This window comes from Plecotus auritus (assembly GCF_963455305.1).
Source record: "Plecotus auritus genome assembly, chromosome: 9".
NCBI classification, from domain to species: domain Eukaryota; kingdom Metazoa; phylum Chordata; class Mammalia; order Chiroptera; family Vespertilionidae; genus Plecotus; species Plecotus auritus.
Genome location: NC_137783.1, coordinates 58,254,726 through 58,273,299, shown reverse-complemented (window position 1 = coordinate 58,273,299; position 18,574 = coordinate 58,254,726). Strand labels below are relative to the sequence as shown.

Here is an 18,574-nt window from a genome sequence, read left to right as displayed (position 1 = left end):
GATGGGGAAACTGAGGCAGGTGGGGATATTCTTAGCCTGCAGCCAACTTAACAGTCAGTGCTGACAGGGACAGAGGGTCAGTGGTGGGGCTGCCACCTGGGCTCAGACTAGGGTCATGCTCATCTCATTTGCTTCTTCAAATGCGGCCTTGCTGCTGGGCCACCAGGTTGTCAGGCCCCAGGCCCGTGTCCTCAGGGACCAGCAGGCGCTCAGCACACATTACTGCCCCCAGAACACCTCTCTAGGATCCCTGTCTTCTGGCCTCCAAGCGAGGCCTGTGGGGAAGTCAGTGCCCATCCCTCCTTCCTGCCCATCCACATCCAGAAACTCTCCCCTTCCCCCCACCCCCGTAAGGCAGTAGCTTGCTATACCTTAAAAATAGGGTGCACGGTGGGCAGCTGGCGGTACATGGCGATGCCAAACACTTCGGACATCAGGTGTGTGCGCAGGAGGTGGGTGATGGTCTGGTGGATGTGGAAGTCACTGGAGCGCACCCAGATTTTGGCCAAAAGCCAGTCATATTTCGCATCCGAAGGAAAGAAAATGGGGTTTTCGTCTCCTGGAACTTGGTTGAGCTGGTGCATAGAAGAGAGAAAATACGCTTAATCTTTCATTCCAAACCATAGCTCCTGGAAAGCCCGGCCGCTCAGGAAATTCCAGAGGAATCTGTATTCCTTTTTTAAATTAAATCTTTATTGTTGAAAATATTCCTTATTCCTTTTTATTCTCCATTGACCCCTTCTAGCTTGCTCTCTCCTCCCCTCCACCCCAAGCCTTCACCACCCTATTGTCTGTGTCTATGAGTTATGCATACAGTATATGCATACATGTTCTTTGGTTGATCTCTTCCCACCTGCACCCCCACCCCCCGCCTTCCCTCTGAGATTCCACAGTCTGTTCTAAGCTTCTATATCTCTGCGTCTATTTTATTTATCAGTTTATTTTGTTCATTAGATTCTACATATGAGCGTGATCATCTAATACTTGTCTTTCTCTGACAGGCTTATTTCTCTTAGCATAACACTCTCCAGGTCCCTCCATGCTGTCTCAAAGGGTAAGAGATCCTTCTTTTTTGCTGCTGCATAGTATTCCATTGTGTAAATGAATCACAGCCTTTTTATCCACTCATCTACTGATGGGCACTTGGGCTGTTTCCAGGTCTTAGCTATTATAAATTGTGCTGCTATGAACATAGGGCTGCATACATTTTTTCTGATTGGATTTTTTTAAATAGGGACTTTTGAATCTTGGGAGGATCTTGGGGGAGAGCAGGTGGCTCAGGGGGCTTTGTTTCCCATCCCAGCTACATTGCTTACTACCTGTGGAACCTGGGGCAACTTCCTGAGCCTCCATGAGACCCGGTGCCACCATCTGGAATAAGGGGACAGTATCTGCTCAGCTCACAGGCTATGGGGGCCGTGAATAAGGGCGTGAAGGCACCAGCCTTCAGTGCTCAGGGCACATGCTGGGTCTTCCACCGGCCCCCACACCCCTCTTGCCTTTCCCACTGGCTCACTCCTTCCTGGTTCCTGCTGCCTTTGGGTCTCCTGCACCATCCCTTCCTCTGCTCTCCCCTTAAATGCTGCTGTCCCGAGGCTCTGCCTCAAGGCCTGCTCCTGGCTCCCTGCTTGCCCCGACCCGCCTCCGATCCCCAGGGCTTGAGCCCCTCATGATGCAGTGTCCCAGGTCACTGTCCCTTTAGCCCAGACCTCCGGCCAGTGCCTCCCTAGTGGAGACCAGGCTGTCTTCCCTCTCCAGTTGGTACTCCACACTGGGCCAACGTGATATTTTTTTCTAAAAAGGAAATCATGTTGAAACATAGGTCATCTTGTTCCAGTAACCTCTATTTTGTAAAAACTGCTGTTGAAATTTTAACTCGGCTATTCTTGGCTTCTATAAACATGCTTGCTTAAATAATAGGGAAAATAATACTACTCCCATTTTAGAGAGGCCATAAACCACACCCCAGACAGAGTTATCAATGCTGGCACCAGGCCAAGCCTTGAGATATGGTCTCACGGCCCCATCCCAGCACATGGGCTTTTTGCAAAGCCCGCGAAAGATCTGGAAGTAAAATCCCATATTTGGGAGACAAAGGACTGGAAAAATATAAAAAGGGAAAGCTTCCTCCATGTTTTTGCTCAGGCTCTGGAAACAATATACCTCTGAGCCCGCCAGCGTAATAAAGACTCTTAATTACTAATTAATTTGGCTTATTAAGGCGTCTTATGTTCAGCTTGCTGATTTACAATATAGCAATGTTATGCCAATTTTTAAAAAATATTCAGTCACCTCCTAATCCCTGAAAAGAAAGCCCCTAACTCCATGGTCTGGCCGCTGACATCGGACCCTTCCCTTCATCCCTCCCCTTCGCCAGGCCACTGGTTCTTAGCTGTGCCCATGCCAGTAGTCACAGCATTCATCACACTGCTCAGCTTCAGGACCCCTCGGCATGATGTCATGTGAGTCTGCAAGGTAGGCGCTCATCACTCCTCTTTCAGAGGAGGACAGGTGTCTTGGAGGGGGGACATTTACCATGACAATGAAGACTGGGGAGTGGCATTCCAGCTGCCGTAGCAGGTGAGGGTTGGGGCTGAGTGGGGCTCAGCTCAGCTCAGTGTCGCTACAGCCCAGTGACCCAGGAGAGCTGCCTGCCATGGGGGGTAGGGGAGGGCAGCACCGAGTGGGTGCCTCAAGGTTTTAGTAAAACCTAAGGTCATACTAAAGGTTTTGGAAGGCAATTTCTCTGCTTTTCTCTCAAAAGCAGCAGTGTCCAATAGAAAAATAATGCAAGTCACAAATAGAATTTTAAATTTTCAGGCAGCCACAGTAATAAAAGTAAGAAGAAACAGGTGAAATTTATGTTAATAATAAAATTTTATTTTACCTAATATATCTAAAATATTATCATTCAACATAAAAATAATATAAAATTACTAATGAGATATTTACATTCTTTATATGGGTAATATATTTTATTACTGTTAGCATGGAGTAAAGCTAATGGTGTTTTTGAGGAGTACATTTATTGACACCTTGCTAAAGTAACTTACTAATTCTAGTAGCTTTTTAAAAAATTAGAGTCTCTTAGGTTTTCTAAGTCCACTAAAATATAGTTAGTCTTCTCTGTGTTTTTTTTTTTACATGTTTATTATTTTACTAGAGGCCCGGTGCATGAAATTCATGCACGGGGGGAGGGGTCCCTCAGCCCAGCCTGCACCCTCTCCAATCCAGAACCCCTTGGGGGATGTTCAACTGCCTCTCGCAATCTGGGACCGTTGGCTCCTAACCCCTCTGCCTGCCTGCCTGATTGCCCCTAACCACCTCTGCCTGTCTGCCTGATTGCCCCTAACTGCTCCCCTACTGGCCTGATTGCCCCTAACTGCTCCTCTGCTAGCCTGATTGCCCCTAACCACCTCTGCCTTGCCCTGCACATGGGACCCAGGATTCCCTCCCTCTGGCTGGCCACAGGCACCCAGGACCCAGGCTGGCTTTGCTCGGGCTGGCCACAGCTTCAGGGGACCATGGGTGGGCAGCTTTGCTTGGGCTGCAGCTGCAGGCGCCCGGGACCACAGGGCAGGCAGCTTGTCCCTCTCCCGGGCCCCAGCCCCAACCACTGGTGCCCAGGACCATGGGGCAGGTGGCTTGTCCCTCTCCCGGGCCGCAGCCTGGCTGGTCCCCATTCCTCTCTCGCGAGCTCATTTGTGCCTGGCTGTGAGAGGTCCCATTCCTCTCTCCCCAGTATTGAGTGTCTGAGCAGTTATGGCGTGATGGCGTGAGGGCGTGATGATGTGAGGGCGTAATGACCATTTGCTTATTAGCTCTTTATTATATAGGATTTTCTTGTTTATCACATCCAGGACTATGTTAAATAACAATGGTGATATCAGCATTCTTATGTTTTTGTTTTTTTCATTTTTATTGAATTTATTGGTGACATTGGTTAATAAAATTATATAGGTTTCAGGTGTATAATTCTGCAATGCATCATCTGTATATTGTACTGTGTGTTCACCACCCCAAGTCAAGTCTCCTTCCATCATCCTTTATCCCCTTTAACCTCTCCTATCTCCCTTCACCCCCTTCCCTCTGGTAATCACCATGCTGTTGTCTGTGTCTATGAGTTGTTGGTTTTTGCTTAATCCCTTCACCTTTTTCACTCAACTCCCTCCCCTCTGGCAGCTGTAAGTCTGTCCTCTGTATCTATTTCCGTTAGTTTAACTACTTTGTTCATTAAGCATTCTTAGTTCTGATTTTAATGGAAATGGCCTCAGGATTACCATTTTTTGAATGGTATTTCTTGACTTCATCATATGGAGGTAATTTCTTTCTATTATTATTTTAATTTTCACAAGTTGTGTTATTACATTTCCTTTAGGTTTCAGTTGGTACAACCAGAATATTTTCCGTATAGGCGTGGTGAATTAGGCTGATACAGAGGCATCTGGAATAAACTCGCTTGGTTGTGAGAAACTGGTCATGTATTACACTGCTGTGTTCGCTCTTCGTTGTTAACATGAAACACCGTTGTCAGAGTCTCTTAAACCTCATCTGTCACTTGGATGCCCGTGGCTCTGCTGGAGCCTGCCCGTTGCAGCAGGCCTTGCCAGCCTCGAAGCATGTCGTGGGGGCCATGTGCCCTCGGGAACTCTGGCGACGTCTAACGGTGCCTGCAACTCAGCCCTCATCACAGGGCCTCTCACCAGTCCAGACATTTAACCAGCTTTCTAGATGCTTATCTGGAAATTGGCCTATTTTCTACAACTTGTTCTAGTAATTTGTGTTTTGCTTGGATTTATCCATTTCCTCCAGGTTTTCAAGTTTGTTGCCACATCATTACTCTTTTAAAAAATCTGTGATCGTCTTTCTCTTCTGTCCAATCTTGTATATTTTTGCTCTTTTTATTCTTTCATTAGCCTCATGAGGGGCTTTTTTCAAAACCAGGCTTTGAATGTATTACTCTCTGGCCTTCATTTTCATGGTTCTTTATAATATGCAAAGTCTCCATTGTCAGGAGCAGGAAGAGATTCAAGAACATCCTGTGACTTGCCCAAGGTCCACGGCCTGTAAGCAAGTGGCAGAGCTGGGCCTCAATCCAGGCCCCAACCCCAGGCCACCCCGAGGGCCCTGGAGCACCAGCTGTGTCAGGGGCGCACCAGTGGGAGTGGCCCCTCCTTGCTCTCCTTGCTGCTGACTCCTCTTATATCACCTGGCCCTTACCCCGTGCACAGGGCTTCTCTCTGGTGATGGCTGGAACACTCCTGCAGGAAACATGCCCCGGGGCTGGGGACAGGGGAGCACTGACTTGAAGCCAGAAGGCCTGGCGTGAGTCCCAGCTTTGCTGCTAACTGTGCGTACCCGTGCCTCAGTTTCCCTCTCTGACATAAACAGTCCCTAGCAATAGTGTCCACCTCCCTTGCTGGGCTGTAGCGATGATTACATGACTAGAGGCAGGTTCTTCCTGGAACCCCTGGTGACTAAATGTTTCAGCACGCAGGATTTTTAAGTCTTTAGCAGTGTGCATACTTCATTGTGTGACGCCTCTTTCTCCCACCCAGGTCTTGGCAACATATAGTTTATAATCAAATATATTAGTACTAGAGGCCCAGTGCACAAAATTCATGCACGGGAGGGGGGCCCTAAACCGGCAGTCGGACATCCCTCTCGCAATCTGGGACTGCTGGCTCCTAATCACTCACCTGCCTGCCTGCCTGATTGCCCCTAACTGCCTCTGCCTGCCAGCCTGATGCCCCTAACTGCTCCTCTGCTGACCAGATTGCCCCTAACTGTCCCCCCCTCTGCCAGCCTGATCACCCCTAACTGCCCTCTCCTGCCAGCCTGATTGCCTCTAACTGCTGCCCCCTGCTGGCCTAATCACCCCTAACTGCCCTTCCCTGCTGGCCTGATCGCCCCTAACTGCTCCCCACTGCTGGCCTAATCGCTCCTAACTGCCCTCCCCTCCCGACCTGATCTCCCCTAACTGCCCTCCCCTGCCAGCCTGATTGCCCTTAACCACCTCTGCCTTGGCCCCCACCACTGTGGTTTTGTCTGGAAGGATCTCCAGTCTAATTAGCATATTACCCTTTTATTAGTATAGATTCCTGCAATGACATATAAATTTCACATTGAAAGGGACAAAGCCTTTAATTGGTTCAGAGTGAGTTTTGCTACCAATGAATTTGCTGCCAATTTTTGAAAAACCTAGCAGTGTTAGAACTTTTTAGATTTCAGGATTGAGGATAAGGGATTGTGGACTGCATGGGTAACCCTTAGGGGCAGTCTTGGCATGTGGTTAGCACCAGGCAAAATCAGTGACTATGATGTCTCTAGCACCAATGTCTGGCTCGGGGTTGGCTCAAAGTGCTGTTTGCTGAATGCTTGTCAGCCTGTCCACCATGGGCCCTTGGGCAGCCCACTCCCAGGACCTCTGCCAGGTCCCACCTGGTGTTGCTTCCTGCTGTCTGGACACCAGCTTCCACAGTGTCACAGATCCTGGTGCTGTGAGGAGGCAGACGGCAGCCAGGAAGGGGAGAGATGAAACTCTGTCCCACCCACCTCCCCCCAAAAGGCCTCAGGGCCTGCATGTCTCCTGGCCCAAGCTCCATGCTGCCTCTCAGGGCTCAGTGTCCCGCTCATGTCACAGCTTCGCCTGCCTGGCCCCTGTTGACATTATGATTTGGGGCTCCTGCCCAGGGTTGGAGTGAAGTGTGTTATCCCAGGGCAGGTCCTCTGCAGACAGCTCATCTTGCCAGGAATTTCTCAAGTGGGTCTTGGGTAGTGGGGCCCTCCCTGCCCTGTGGACAGCGCTCCCCACGCCTGGCAGGAAGCCCTGGTTCTTGTTTCCCGCCTGCCTGGTAGAGCTTTTTGCCTCCTCCTTGGGAGACGCAGGCAGAGCTGCCCCTCCTCCTGGAGGTTCAAGTGAGCCTCCCTGAGCCCTGTCTGCTGAGGGTGAAGCCCAGGAATGGAGGAGGCAGAGCCTACCTGGATGGCAATGGGGACCATCTTGTTGACCAGGTTCTTGTACAGCAGGCAGATGGGAGCGGCCAGGAATTGCAGTGTGCAGGGGTCTGTTTTGTTGGCATCAATGCCGTCCAGCAGCTCAAAGTCCACGATGAAGATGTTCCCTTGCTGCAGGAAGCAAGAGGAAATATATCCAATTCAGTGTCAGCCAGAGAAGGGCCCTGGAATGAGGCCCAGAGGGAGGGACGGCAGCTCTGGAGGCCCCTTGCTCAGCAGAGTGGAGATTTGTGGTTCTTTGTGCCCCAGCTTAGAGGCTGACTCAGCCAGGAGCTCCAGGTTGCAGAGGCTTCCTCACAGGGTGAGGGAGGGGCAGTGCCCATCTACATTTGCTGTACGAAGTCTCCTGCTCCTTAAGGAAAATGTGGAAAGGCCACCCAGGGGGACAGTGTAATAAGAAGAAAGCAGATAGCATTTAGATAAAATTGATGAGTAAAATAGCAGAGTACCCCTGTAGGATTCCAGATACAAAACCAGGCAAACTCCACTGTCGGTCACCCTCGGGAGAGAGCAGGAAAGGGGGCGTGTCTTTGGGGGTGGGAGATTCTGCAGGGGGGTCTGCAGGGGTGGGGTCTACAGAGGCAGGCAGAGGTCTACAGGGTCAAGACAGGGCCTTTGGCTGGGGGTGCTCTCCTGGGGCCCAGAGGAGCTGCAGGATCTGGGGGTCTGCAGGAGTGGTGGGCTCAGTGACCCTGTCGGAGCTGTTGGCATGGTGGGAAGGGCCACGTGGAGTGAGTTCACTGACTGGCCGGTGTGCCGCACCGGCACGGTCAAGGGTGAACCTGAGTGGGGGTGGCTGAAAGGCTTAGAAAGGACAGATAAGAGAATGAAAGCTGGGTCTCAGTGGGACGCTGCTTCCTGAGAGACAGAGCTGCACCCCACAAGCCATGTCTTTATTTTTTTTAAATTTTATTTTATTTTTAATATATATTTTATTGATTTTTTACAGAGAAAAAGAGAGAGGGATAGAGAGTTAGAAACATTGATGAGAGAGAAACATCGATCAGCTGCCTCCTGCACACCCCCCACTGGGGATGTGCCCGCAACCAAGGTACATGCCCTTCACCGGAATCGAACCCGGGACCCTTCAGTCCGCAGGCCGACGCTCTATCCACTGAGCCAAACCAGTTTCGGCAAGCCGTGTCTTTATTTTATAGCAGATGCCACGAGGCAAAGTAAGGGCTTGGTCAAGATGTTTACAACATTCTTCTGCGTTTCAATCCTACTCAACTACATGCACCTGAACTCTATCAAGCCCACATCACTCAGGCATGTGGGGCCACCTGTTCGGACCTTAGCTTCAAGCTTACAACTACAGCTGTTGGCTATAATTGTGCTGGGAGGGCTCTGCCCTCCAAGCCGGGACTTGCACGTGGCCATGAGAGGACTGTGCCCTCTCGTTAGTCCAAGGCTTGAACCTGTCCAAAACACTGTAGCCGCGCCCCACAGGCCGGCATTCCTAATGGGCACCCTTTCTGTAGTTACTCTGCTTCACTGCCGAACAAATGTGCCTGGGCTGGGGGAAGCAGAACACTGCCCTTCTCAGGCTCCGCTGAGTCCTCTAGAGCGCACCCCTGCCTGCCCCAGTGTCCCGGCTTCCTTAGCACAGGCGGGCCAGTCAGGCCAGAACTGGGAGTTTGGGTAGGGGGCAAGCAGCTCTTCTTAAGCCTTCCTTGTGTGTGCGTGCGTGCATGTGTGCGTGTGCGTGCTTGTGTGTCTGCATGTGTGGGTGTGTGTTTCAGGTGTACAGCATAGTGGTTAGACATAGGTATAACTTACAAAGTGATCCTGGCATAAGTCTAGACCTGCCTGACACCATATTACTACAATAGTATTGCCGACATTCCCTGTGCGGCACCTCACACCTAGGACTGTCCTGTAATGGCCTTTCTCGTTTCCAGTGAGTGATGGAGTGGGCAGCGGGGGAAGGGGTCAGGTCGACAGGAGCTTAGGGGAGCTGCGTGTGCACGGCTCCGCCCGCAGAGGTCGCAGTGGCCACTGCACCCTGGCTGAGGGGCACCCAGGACCCGAGAACTCAGAGCCCGGCTTCCATCCTCCTCCTCTGTGAATGTGAAGGGCCCCGTGGTCGCGTGGCACCAGCGATGAGCTCTGAGCATCTGCTGTGATGCATGCAGGGCAGGAGTGGGACAGGGTTGGGGGTCATATACTTGGCCAACCAGGGCAGATGGGTGTTCCAGGAGAGTGTGTGGCAGGACTCCTCGGGGCCCCTGGAGAAGAAGGTGGAGACAGGGGGGCTGGTGGGTCACAGGGCTGTCTGAGCTCCTGTGATGGGCTGGACAAGGACTTTCAGAGCAGATGTGCCCATCAGTGAGCACTACACAGGACCCAGGTTAGTTAATGTGATGGGAGCCGGAGGCCTGGGAGCCCGAGGCCTGGACTTGGGCCTGCGATGGGGCATTTCTCTGTTATCCCGAGCCACCTCCTCTCTGGGCTGCGGTGGCATCCTTCTGGAAGGTGAGGGGGCAGCCCTGTCTCCCAGTTCTTCATTCTAGGATTCCGCTGTGGACATGGGTGCTCTTGCCTGTCCCATGCCCTGTCCTCTCCGTTTGGTCAGCATCCTTGTCAGGGCCTTAGTGATTGCTTCAGGGGATTGAGAATCGTGCTGTGGGGGATGGGGTGGCTTGTGTGTATGACTCCAGTCAGTGGTGGCTATGAGACTACTGCTTCAGGACCAAACCACAGCTGAGTGTCCAGACCAGCCGTGGGCAAACTACGGCCCGCAGGCTGGATCTGGCCCGTTCGGTTGTTCTATCCGGCCCGCAGAGCCGAAAGAGCAGAGGGTTCTCTTGCTCTCCCCTCCGCTCCTTTACTTTGAGTTTATATTGGTTCACACAAACACTCCATCCATGCTTTTGTTCCGGCCCTCCAGTCCAGTTTAAGAACCCATTGTGGCCCTTGAGTCAAAAAGTTTGCCCACCCCTGGTCCAGACCATCGCTCAAAGGAAAGATGACCATGTGGCAAAGATGGGTACAACCCACCTGTCCCGGAGATGGCCGGGACCCGGAGCAGAGGCTTTCCCCTGCCGGGGTGCCAGGTGCACAGCAGGCTGCTCAGTGCCTCCCAGTTGTAGGATTCTCTGCCTTTCGAGTTCTCAGATTCTCTGATTTGAAACCTAAGCACTGACTCAAGTTAACACGCCCAGCAATTGATCTACAGGGGGAGCTGCTTTGTGCTGCCTGCATGGGGCATGGGTTATTGTCAGCCGCCCATGTGACCAGGTGGTATCTGGGGGCCGGGCAGATCAGGGAAGCGGGGTGGCGGGGACTGCTTGCCCTGGGCAGGGGCCTTTCCTGGGGTGCATCTGGTAAGGCAGCCCTCCAGAGGCAGGTGAGTAGGGTGGGCTGGCAGATCTGTCCACAGGTGGCGCTAACCATCCCTCTTTGCCCGGGGCCCCAAGGTGAGCTAAGCAAGCAAGATGGGTGACTGGACACAGCAGAAGGCCATGAGTCACCTGGGGGACCAAGGGCCATTCCTGGGGTTCGGTCTTCAGCAAGGAAGGTGCTGACGCTGAGTCCCGCCAGACCCACCATGGAGGCTGAGACTAGGTTTGTCTTGGAACTGAAGAGGATGGACCCTCAGGTGAAGACTGGAACAAGGGCTGGTGCGGGGGGCAGGGGGGGGGGAGAACTGGGGGCGGCCAAGGGCAGAAGCAGATGACACCAACATTTCAAATTAGAAAGTCAAAAATTTCACGTATTCTTCTTTGTTTTGTTCTGCTGCAAGTTGTTCCTTTTACCAGTTTTCTCACCTTTGCAAGGTGGGTAACAATGTGATGCCTGGCCCATTACGGGCTCAAGTCAGAGGGAGCTCTGAATTGTTGATATTGACATTGAAAATATTGACATTATGTTCCTAGACCCAAGCATCACGGAGCCACATCCCGTCAGTTCCTCGTCCTGCTTTGGACAAGGCAGACCCATGGATGCCCAGGGGAAGGAAGCAGCTGCTCCCGGGGCAGCTCTCACCCTTAGCCCAGCAGAGGAACCTGAGGGTGATGGCCTCAGGCCATCAGCGCTGGCCAACAGGAAGTGGTTTCTATCAGACAGTGTGACCGGGCCATCTAAGCTGGGCCTCTGGCCTGGACACTGTCTGCAGCCAACTAGGTCCTACCTCGACCTCCTGCTCCAAGGTGAGCTGCCGCTCCAGGCTGCACTCCACCATCTCTGTGGTCACCGGGAGCTTCTCGGGCAACTTGGTGCAGCGCTGGATCAACACGGGATTGCAGCCGTTCAGGAACTGGTAGCCGAACATGAGGTCTTCCTGCCAGTGATTCATGACCCGCTCTGAGGAGGAGAAGCGAATCGTGGCACTGCCTGAGATCTCAGGGGGGCAGCCTGGGCCCTGCCGGGTCCCCTCTCCCAGGCACCAGAGAGTTGGCTGACCCGGGGCTCCACCTGCCCGCCCCCTGCCCATCACTGGGTCAGGCCGTGGCACCTCCTGCCCTCCTTGAGGCTGGCCCTTAGAAGTTTCCTGGGGTACCCTTTTCTCAAGTACTAAAATAAAAATAGGCTAATGGGATTGCATTAACCTAAAAAACTGCACAGCAATGGAATCAGCAGCGTGTAAGGCAGGCTACAGAATGGGAGAAAGTGTTTGCAAAGCATATATATATCTGATGAGGGGTTAATGTACAAAATACATAAGGAACTCATACAACTCAACAAAAGAAGACTAATAGCTCAATTAAAAAATGGGCAAAGGACTTGAACAGATATTTCTCCAAAGAAGACATACAAATGGCTAGCAGGTGTATGAAGAAATGCTCAGTGACTCGACCCATCAGGGAATCAAAACAACCTCACACCTGTCAGGATGTCTTACACAAAACGAAGCTAAACGAAAGGCAACAGTAAGGATGTGGAGACTGGAACCGTCATGCATTGTTGGTGGGAATACGGAATGTGCAGCGCTAGAGAACATAGCCCAGTGCAGGGTGGCAGCCTGGGTGAGGGGAGGCCTGGGCAGCGGGGCCTGGCAGGCCAGCCTTGCTGGAGCAGGGTGGGCGGCCCTTCCCACTGCCAGGCAGTCTCCCCAGCACCACGAGAGCCCCACAGGCACACTCACCAGAAATAGTGTTGCTGATCTTGACGAAGATTTTTTCGAAGTCGGCAAAGTCACTCCAGGACGACTGGAACATGTGCATGAAGCGGTTGATGAAGAGGTTCTCCATCCTGCACGCAGGGCACAGCATCACCCACAGCATCACGGTGAGGCCTGCCCTCCCCGCACAGCCCTCACACCCTGGCCTACAGAGCCTCTAGAATAGATCCTGCCTGGGCAGTGGGGACTCGTGCCCAGGGCAGCTCCTGCGGGGAGCTCCTTGCAGAAGCAGGACAGAAACTGGCACCCCTGCCCGATGCTCTCCCTCCTGCATCTCCCCGGTGAGAACTTGGCTGCCTGCCATGGAGGACTGTGTGCGGCGCCTCCAATCCTGTGTGTGCATGCTTCCATCCACGCGTGCATGCTTCCGTCCACACACTCATGCCTTCATTAATTCTCAGTGCAAGCTTCCAGGACAGGGGACAAATTGCCTATGAAGCTGCTCTACCGAGTCTCCTGGATTTTGGAGGGATTAGTGGTTCAGTTGAGTTTAACCCTTGTTTACTTTCTACTGAAGCCTGGCTCTGTGCCTGGTGCTAAGGAGGACACAGTCTCCCAGTGCTCATTACACAGGATAGCAAAATAACCCAGGTCCAGCGCTTGATAAATTAAAAGTGCAGGCTGTAGGCAATAAGGAGCGAGCTCTGAGCCATCCTAGGGGCTCCTGGAGGAGGCAGGTATGGGATGGGCATGGGAAAGGTGGAGAGGAAGGACGGAGTTTCCAAGGCTTCCCCGCAGATTCCCAGCAAGGCACAGCAGAGGTATGGGAGATCTGCCTGATGCTCATGGTGACACACTCTGCCTCAGTTTCTCTCTCTGGCACACACATGGCTGAGAGTAACAAGCCGGTACCCATTCCTTCCCCTCTGGCAGTGCTTGCTGTCTCCAGTGTTCAGGCCTCCTTGCGTGCCCTGTCTTTTGTGCGCCCTGACTCAAGCAAGGGCCTTTGCACGTGTGGTTTGCCCTGCAACACCCTGCATCCCTCTTTCTGCTCCTGAGCGTATGGGGTGAGTATACCCTGAAGGCTCCCCCAGCGTGCCCCAACTCCTCCTTCAATTGAACAGAAGCTGCCCCTTCTCCAAACCAGGTTGGCCCTGTGATGCTCTCGGCAGCACTGAAGGAGGTTACATGCACACGCACCTGTGTGAGCACCTGCTGCCTTAGCTAAAAGGCGGGTCTGCATTGCTCAGTGCCGAGCCCGGGCCCCTGGCACCAGAGGGGCCCAGGCAGCATTGAGCATGGTCTGAGGGGGTGGCAGAAGCCGGGGAGCCAGTAACCTCCACCCCAGTAGGGCCCAGCACTCCCCTAGGACTGTCTCCCAGGGAAGTGGGCTGTCTTTGTCTGAGCATTGTCAGGGGAAGGTGTGAGAGTCCGGAGGCCTCCTCAGGCTCTCCCTGACCAGCGGAAGGAAAGGACTGAAGTTTGGGTGTTTTGTCAGAGTGAACCTGGCTTGCAGACTCCCGTTCTGGATCTGCCTCAGTTTAGCAAATGCCTTTGCTTTGGACTGATTGCCCTGGGACCCCTACGAGCCACGCTGCTCAGGAGAAGGACCTGAGGCCACAAAGCTGGTGACCTCTGTGAGCCTCCATCATCCTGAAGCTGCCTGCAGTTATTGTGACGCTGTGATGCCTAGAGGTGCTGGAGCACAACAGGGCAGTCGCGGCCACACAGTGGGCTCAGCATCTTGAAACTGGAGAATAAGGCTGGAGGCATCCTTCAGTCCATGGCTGGAATCATTATCATTTATCCCAGCCCTTCAAAGGGAAGGAAGAGCTCTGAACCCATGCTTGGCATACAACCATTCTGTTCTACACTCTTGCTTGTTCTACACCCATGCTTGTCCTACACCCATGCTTGTTCTAATCTACACCCATCCTTGTCCTACACCCATGCTTGTCCTACACCCATGCTTATTCTAATCTACACCCATCCTTGTCCTACACCCATGCTTGTTCTACACCCATGCTTGTCCTACACCCATGCTTATCCTACACCCATGCTTGTTCTACACCCATGCTGGTCCTACACCCATGCTGGTCCTACACCCATGCTTGTTCTGTACTCATGCTTGTCCTACACCCATGCTTGTCCTACACCCATGCTTGTTCTACACCCATGCTTGTCCTACACCCATGCTTGTTCTAATCTACACCCATCCTTGTCCTACACCCATGCTTGTTCTACAGCCATGCTTGTCTGACACCCATGCTTGTTGCAGCCTCCACTCCAGTAGGCAGCTGCTGAGGCCCAAAAATGCTATTTACCTCTTCCCTCACCATCTTCTTCTAGCTTCCTTGTTAGTAAATATCTGGGTACAAAAGCCCTAGTTAAGCTAGAGGAAAAAATCTCACGTGGCATCTGAGTGTGGAAAGGACTTGTTTCTAAGAAGGAGAGGCCTTTCCAAGTCCCTACAGTCCCCACAGCCCTGAGGTTGTCCTAGTGCCAGTTGGTGTCCAGGGAAGAGGTCCTGGACACTGTACCGTGTGGGGAACTGGGAATGAGTCACAGTCCACAGTCCAGTCATTCCCCACTGGGAGTGGTCACAGTCTCTCCAGCTGGGTCTCTGAACTTGGAACAGGATGGGTGCGGCAGTGCTCAGAGGAAGCTTTAGATCCAGGAAGAAGTGGAGTTAGGAGGAAAATATTTGCATGGCTCCATAGAGATAAATTTTTCTATGTATTTATAGACAACTGAGATACAAGGGACTTAAAGATCTGTTATTGTAAAAAGAGGAAGCTGCGCCAAGAGAAGGCACCCAGCTTGTTCGAGGTCACACAGCCAGGTAATAACATGGCCAGGTAATGGCACAGCCAGGTGGATAACTACAGCGAGCTGCTGGCCTGGCCTTGGAGAGGCAGGAGCTCTTGTTTCCTCTACTTCCCTGCTTCTTTCCTCCTAACAGCTTCTTCATTTTCCATTTCAGTTTTGCTGTTTTGGGGACAGGGCAGGGTGCAAAGCTTACTGAGGAAGGCTGGCCTTGATCTAGGCCAGTGGTCGGCAAACTGCGGCTCGCAAGCCACATGCGGCTCTTTGGCCCCTTGAGTGTGGCTCTTCCACAAAACACCACGGCCTGGGCGAGTCTATTTTGAAGAAGTGGCGTTAGAAAAAGTTTAAGTTTAAAAAATTGGACTCTGAAAAAGAAATTTCAATCGTTGTACTGTTGATATTTGGCTCTGTTGACTAATGAGTTTGCCGACCACTGATCTAGGCAGAACAGGTGGCTCGGAGGAAATGGGTCATTACAGTTACTCAGAATGCTGTGGAATCCAACTGCCCAGAGGCAGAGGCCCAGTGTGGAAAGCCTTTTTGGTGACTTCAGCCATGAGTTCCAATTCTGCATAGGCAGGACTGAGCTTAGCCGTGGGCAGAATGACACTGCTATGACATCAGCCTCAGGGACACAGAGCAGGCCCTGGGTTTGTGGATTCTATCAAAAACCTTGAGTGCAGAGTAGGCTGCCAGGCACGGGTTTGGTGCTCTTTCCCCATCAGACCATTAAGGGGTTTAACCAAATGGTCTTGGGGCCCCCAACCCATGTGCTGGGGTCTGGACAAAAGAGCCTTGGATGGAACCCCAAGCTGGGCTCCGCATCCCAGAGCACCAGAACTGAGAAAGGTGCCCACATAACATCTGGCTATGAAAAGCATCAGGGTTGCTGTCTGCTAGAGAGAGAGAGCTGGAAATTCAGATACCCTTTTAAAGGGCCAACACACAAAATTTTGTGCGCAGCCACTCATCTTGGGCTCCATCAGAGGGAGGGCAGAATGGATTGGAGTTGTGTGAGCAGAAGCCAGGTTGGGGGTTCTGGGATTGGAGCTCAGAGGGCAGCCACCCCGGTTTCCGGTGCTGAGTCATTCCCTCACACTGCAGAAGACATCCCACCCCTTGCTTCTTGACACTAACATGCAGAATGTTGAGCCCTTGGACCTGTCCCTGCTTCAGACCCCCATGGTTCTGACCTCCACCACACTCCCCTGCTAAAGGTTGGGCTCCTGGCCCACCCCCCTTGCAGCTCCAGCCCCACAGGCCCCAGTCTGGCCCTCCTGAGTCCCCCGAGTTCTCCCTGCGCAGAATGCACCCCCTCTGCCCCTCCAGCGGACTGGCAAACTCCTGTGAATCTTCAAATGCAGGTTGGGATTCTCTCTCAGGAAGTGCTTTCGGATGCTGTCCTGGCGGACTGCCTCCCTGCCCGCGTTTCTCCAGAGCCCTTTCCTTTATTGGGTTTGTCTCAAGGAGACAATCAGCACACCCACCACCTGCTGCTGTGAGAGGTCTCCATGGCCCCTGCCCACCAGGCTGAGAGCTTCTTGGTTTGGAACCCAGGGGCCGTTTTGATTCATCTTGACCCTCCCCCCAGCCCCAGAAGCTCAATAAGCAGGTGTCAAAGGCAGAGTAGCAGGTGCCTCCTGCTCCACCTGCTCCCTGGGTGGGGGAGGCCCAGGAGAGCTGGCAAACAGGCAGTGGAGACACAGAATGGAGGAGAATGTCCCCTAAGTGCCCAGAATAGAGAGATAGAGGAAGCTCACCTACAGGGTGCCAGACGTCACCATGGGGACACCGCATACACGAGTTCATGCAAGGCTCCTAACACCTTTACCAGCTACACAAGATGGGGCTCATATTACAGGAGGGAAACTTAGGTCCAAAAACGTCACTCTCTCAAGATGGCGCAGCTGGAGTCTGAATCAACCCCAGCTGGCCAGGCTTTAAATAAGCAGCCTTTTGCTTTTATTTATTTATTTATTTTAAAAAAAATATATATTTTATTGATTTTTTACAGAGAGGAAGGAAGAGGGATAGAGAGTTAGAAACATTGATGAGAGAGAAACATCGATCAGCTGCCTCTTGCACACCTCCTACTGGGGTTGTGCCTGCAACCAAGTTACGTGCCCTTGACCAGAATCGAACCTGGGACCCTTCAGTCCGCAGGCTGACGCTCTATCCACTGAGCCAAACCGGTTTTGGCAGCCTTTTGCTTTTAAAGGGTAGAGATGAGTTGATACTTGTTGCTAATTTTAATAGATTAATAGATGACCCTCCCCCCACCCCCCGGAAAGCAACAATAACCTGGTACTGCATGCGTGGTCCATGGGCCAGCGACATTGGCATCACTTGGGGCGTACTGGGAATTCAAACTCTCTTAGCCCATCTATCAGCATCTGTGGAATGTTCCACGGTGGCCCACGCCACAGGGTTGTCTGAAGGACGGCATCTGGACCTATGTTTCCTTGCTGGGAAACATGGCTGTTTGTCCTGGCCACACAGTGACCAGGAGAAGCCCAGTTGTCCTAAAATGAGCCTCACAAAACCCAGCCACGGTTAAGTCAAACCTGCACCCTCCTTTACTGAGTTTGTTTCAAGGCGAGAATCAGCATTTTCTTTTTCTAATTCTATGGCAGGCTTAAGGAAGGAATGGTGCTCTATGCTGAGGAGCAGAGGAGGAAGAGAGGAAGATGAAGAGGGGGGAAGGTAAATGCACCTTAACCCCGGTTCCCCAACCTGAGCCCTCGGAGGAGTCTGGAGAGCATTGGGACAACAACATCGAGCAGGTGTCATGGCAGGGCTTCTCAGGGCCTTAAAATCTAGAGCAGGGGTTCTCAGTGTGGTCCCCAGGCCAGCCGCCTCTGCACCCCAGACCTTGTTAGAAATGCAGGTTCTAGGCCCATGCCTGGCATCTGAATCAGACACCTGGGGCAGGTTCAGAAATCCAGGGGTTAACAAGCCTCCAGGGGATTCCAATACAAGCTGCAGCTTGTAACACCACCGAAAGGGTCGTGATATTTTCAAGTTAAACTGACTGTAGAGCAAAACCTCTCTCAGGGAAATGCTACTTGAGGCTTTCTGTTAACTCTTGTTCTTATTCTATGACCCATTTTAAAATGAGAAAAAAATGCTACTTTAGCAAATATAATTTAAAAAATTTTAGCTTTAACTTCTAGATGAGATTCTCTGACCTCCCCTCCCCCACCTACATTTTCCCAACAAATTTCTTTTTTCAATGGGATAGAGCTCCTATTTCATAACAAGATGCAATAGAGGTAAAGAGGATTGGTATACAGGCATCAGTTAGAAGGCGGAGATGACTTCTAAAGTTTGCAAGAAGACGAGGGCTTAACATCTGTGAAGTGAAGGGGGAGAAGCCCATTTTCTATCAGTGCTTTGGTGGCATGGAGCCCACTTGTTTCTGAGCTGGGAGGGGGATGGAGGTGGGGTCTTCTTCCCATAAAAACTCATGGCTTATATGCATAGCCCATGGACATAGGCATAAGGTAGTGAAGACCTGGGGAGGGGGGAGGGGCTGAAAAGGAGGGAAAAATGGGAGATATCTGTAATACTATCAACAATAAAATATATATAAATATATCCTATAAAACAAAAGGCTAATATGCAATTCAACCGAATGGCAGAACGACGGGTGCCTATGACATGCACTGA

The 18,574-nt window shown here is 52.0% G+C and overlaps 1 protein-coding gene across 1 annotated transcript in view; it reads right to left on the bottom strand.

Annotated features, from left to right (window-relative positions):
• ALOX5 (arachidonate 5-lipoxygenase) overlaps nucleotides 1-18,574 on the bottom strand; it is a 74,671-nt gene that overhangs the window by 28,853 nt on the left and 27,244 nt on the right. The window contains exons 5-8 of the mRNA XM_080641178.1: nucleotides 12,104-12,210; nucleotides 11,150-11,322; nucleotides 6,982-7,128; nucleotides 372-575 (exon numbers count right to left, since the gene is read on the bottom strand). Of these exons, the coding sequence (XP_080497304.1) occupies nucleotides 372-575; nucleotides 6,982-7,128; nucleotides 11,150-11,322; nucleotides 12,104-12,210 (631 nt within the window). The remainder of the gene's footprint in view (nucleotides 1-371; nucleotides 576-6,981; nucleotides 7,129-11,149; nucleotides 11,323-12,103; nucleotides 12,211-18,574) is intronic.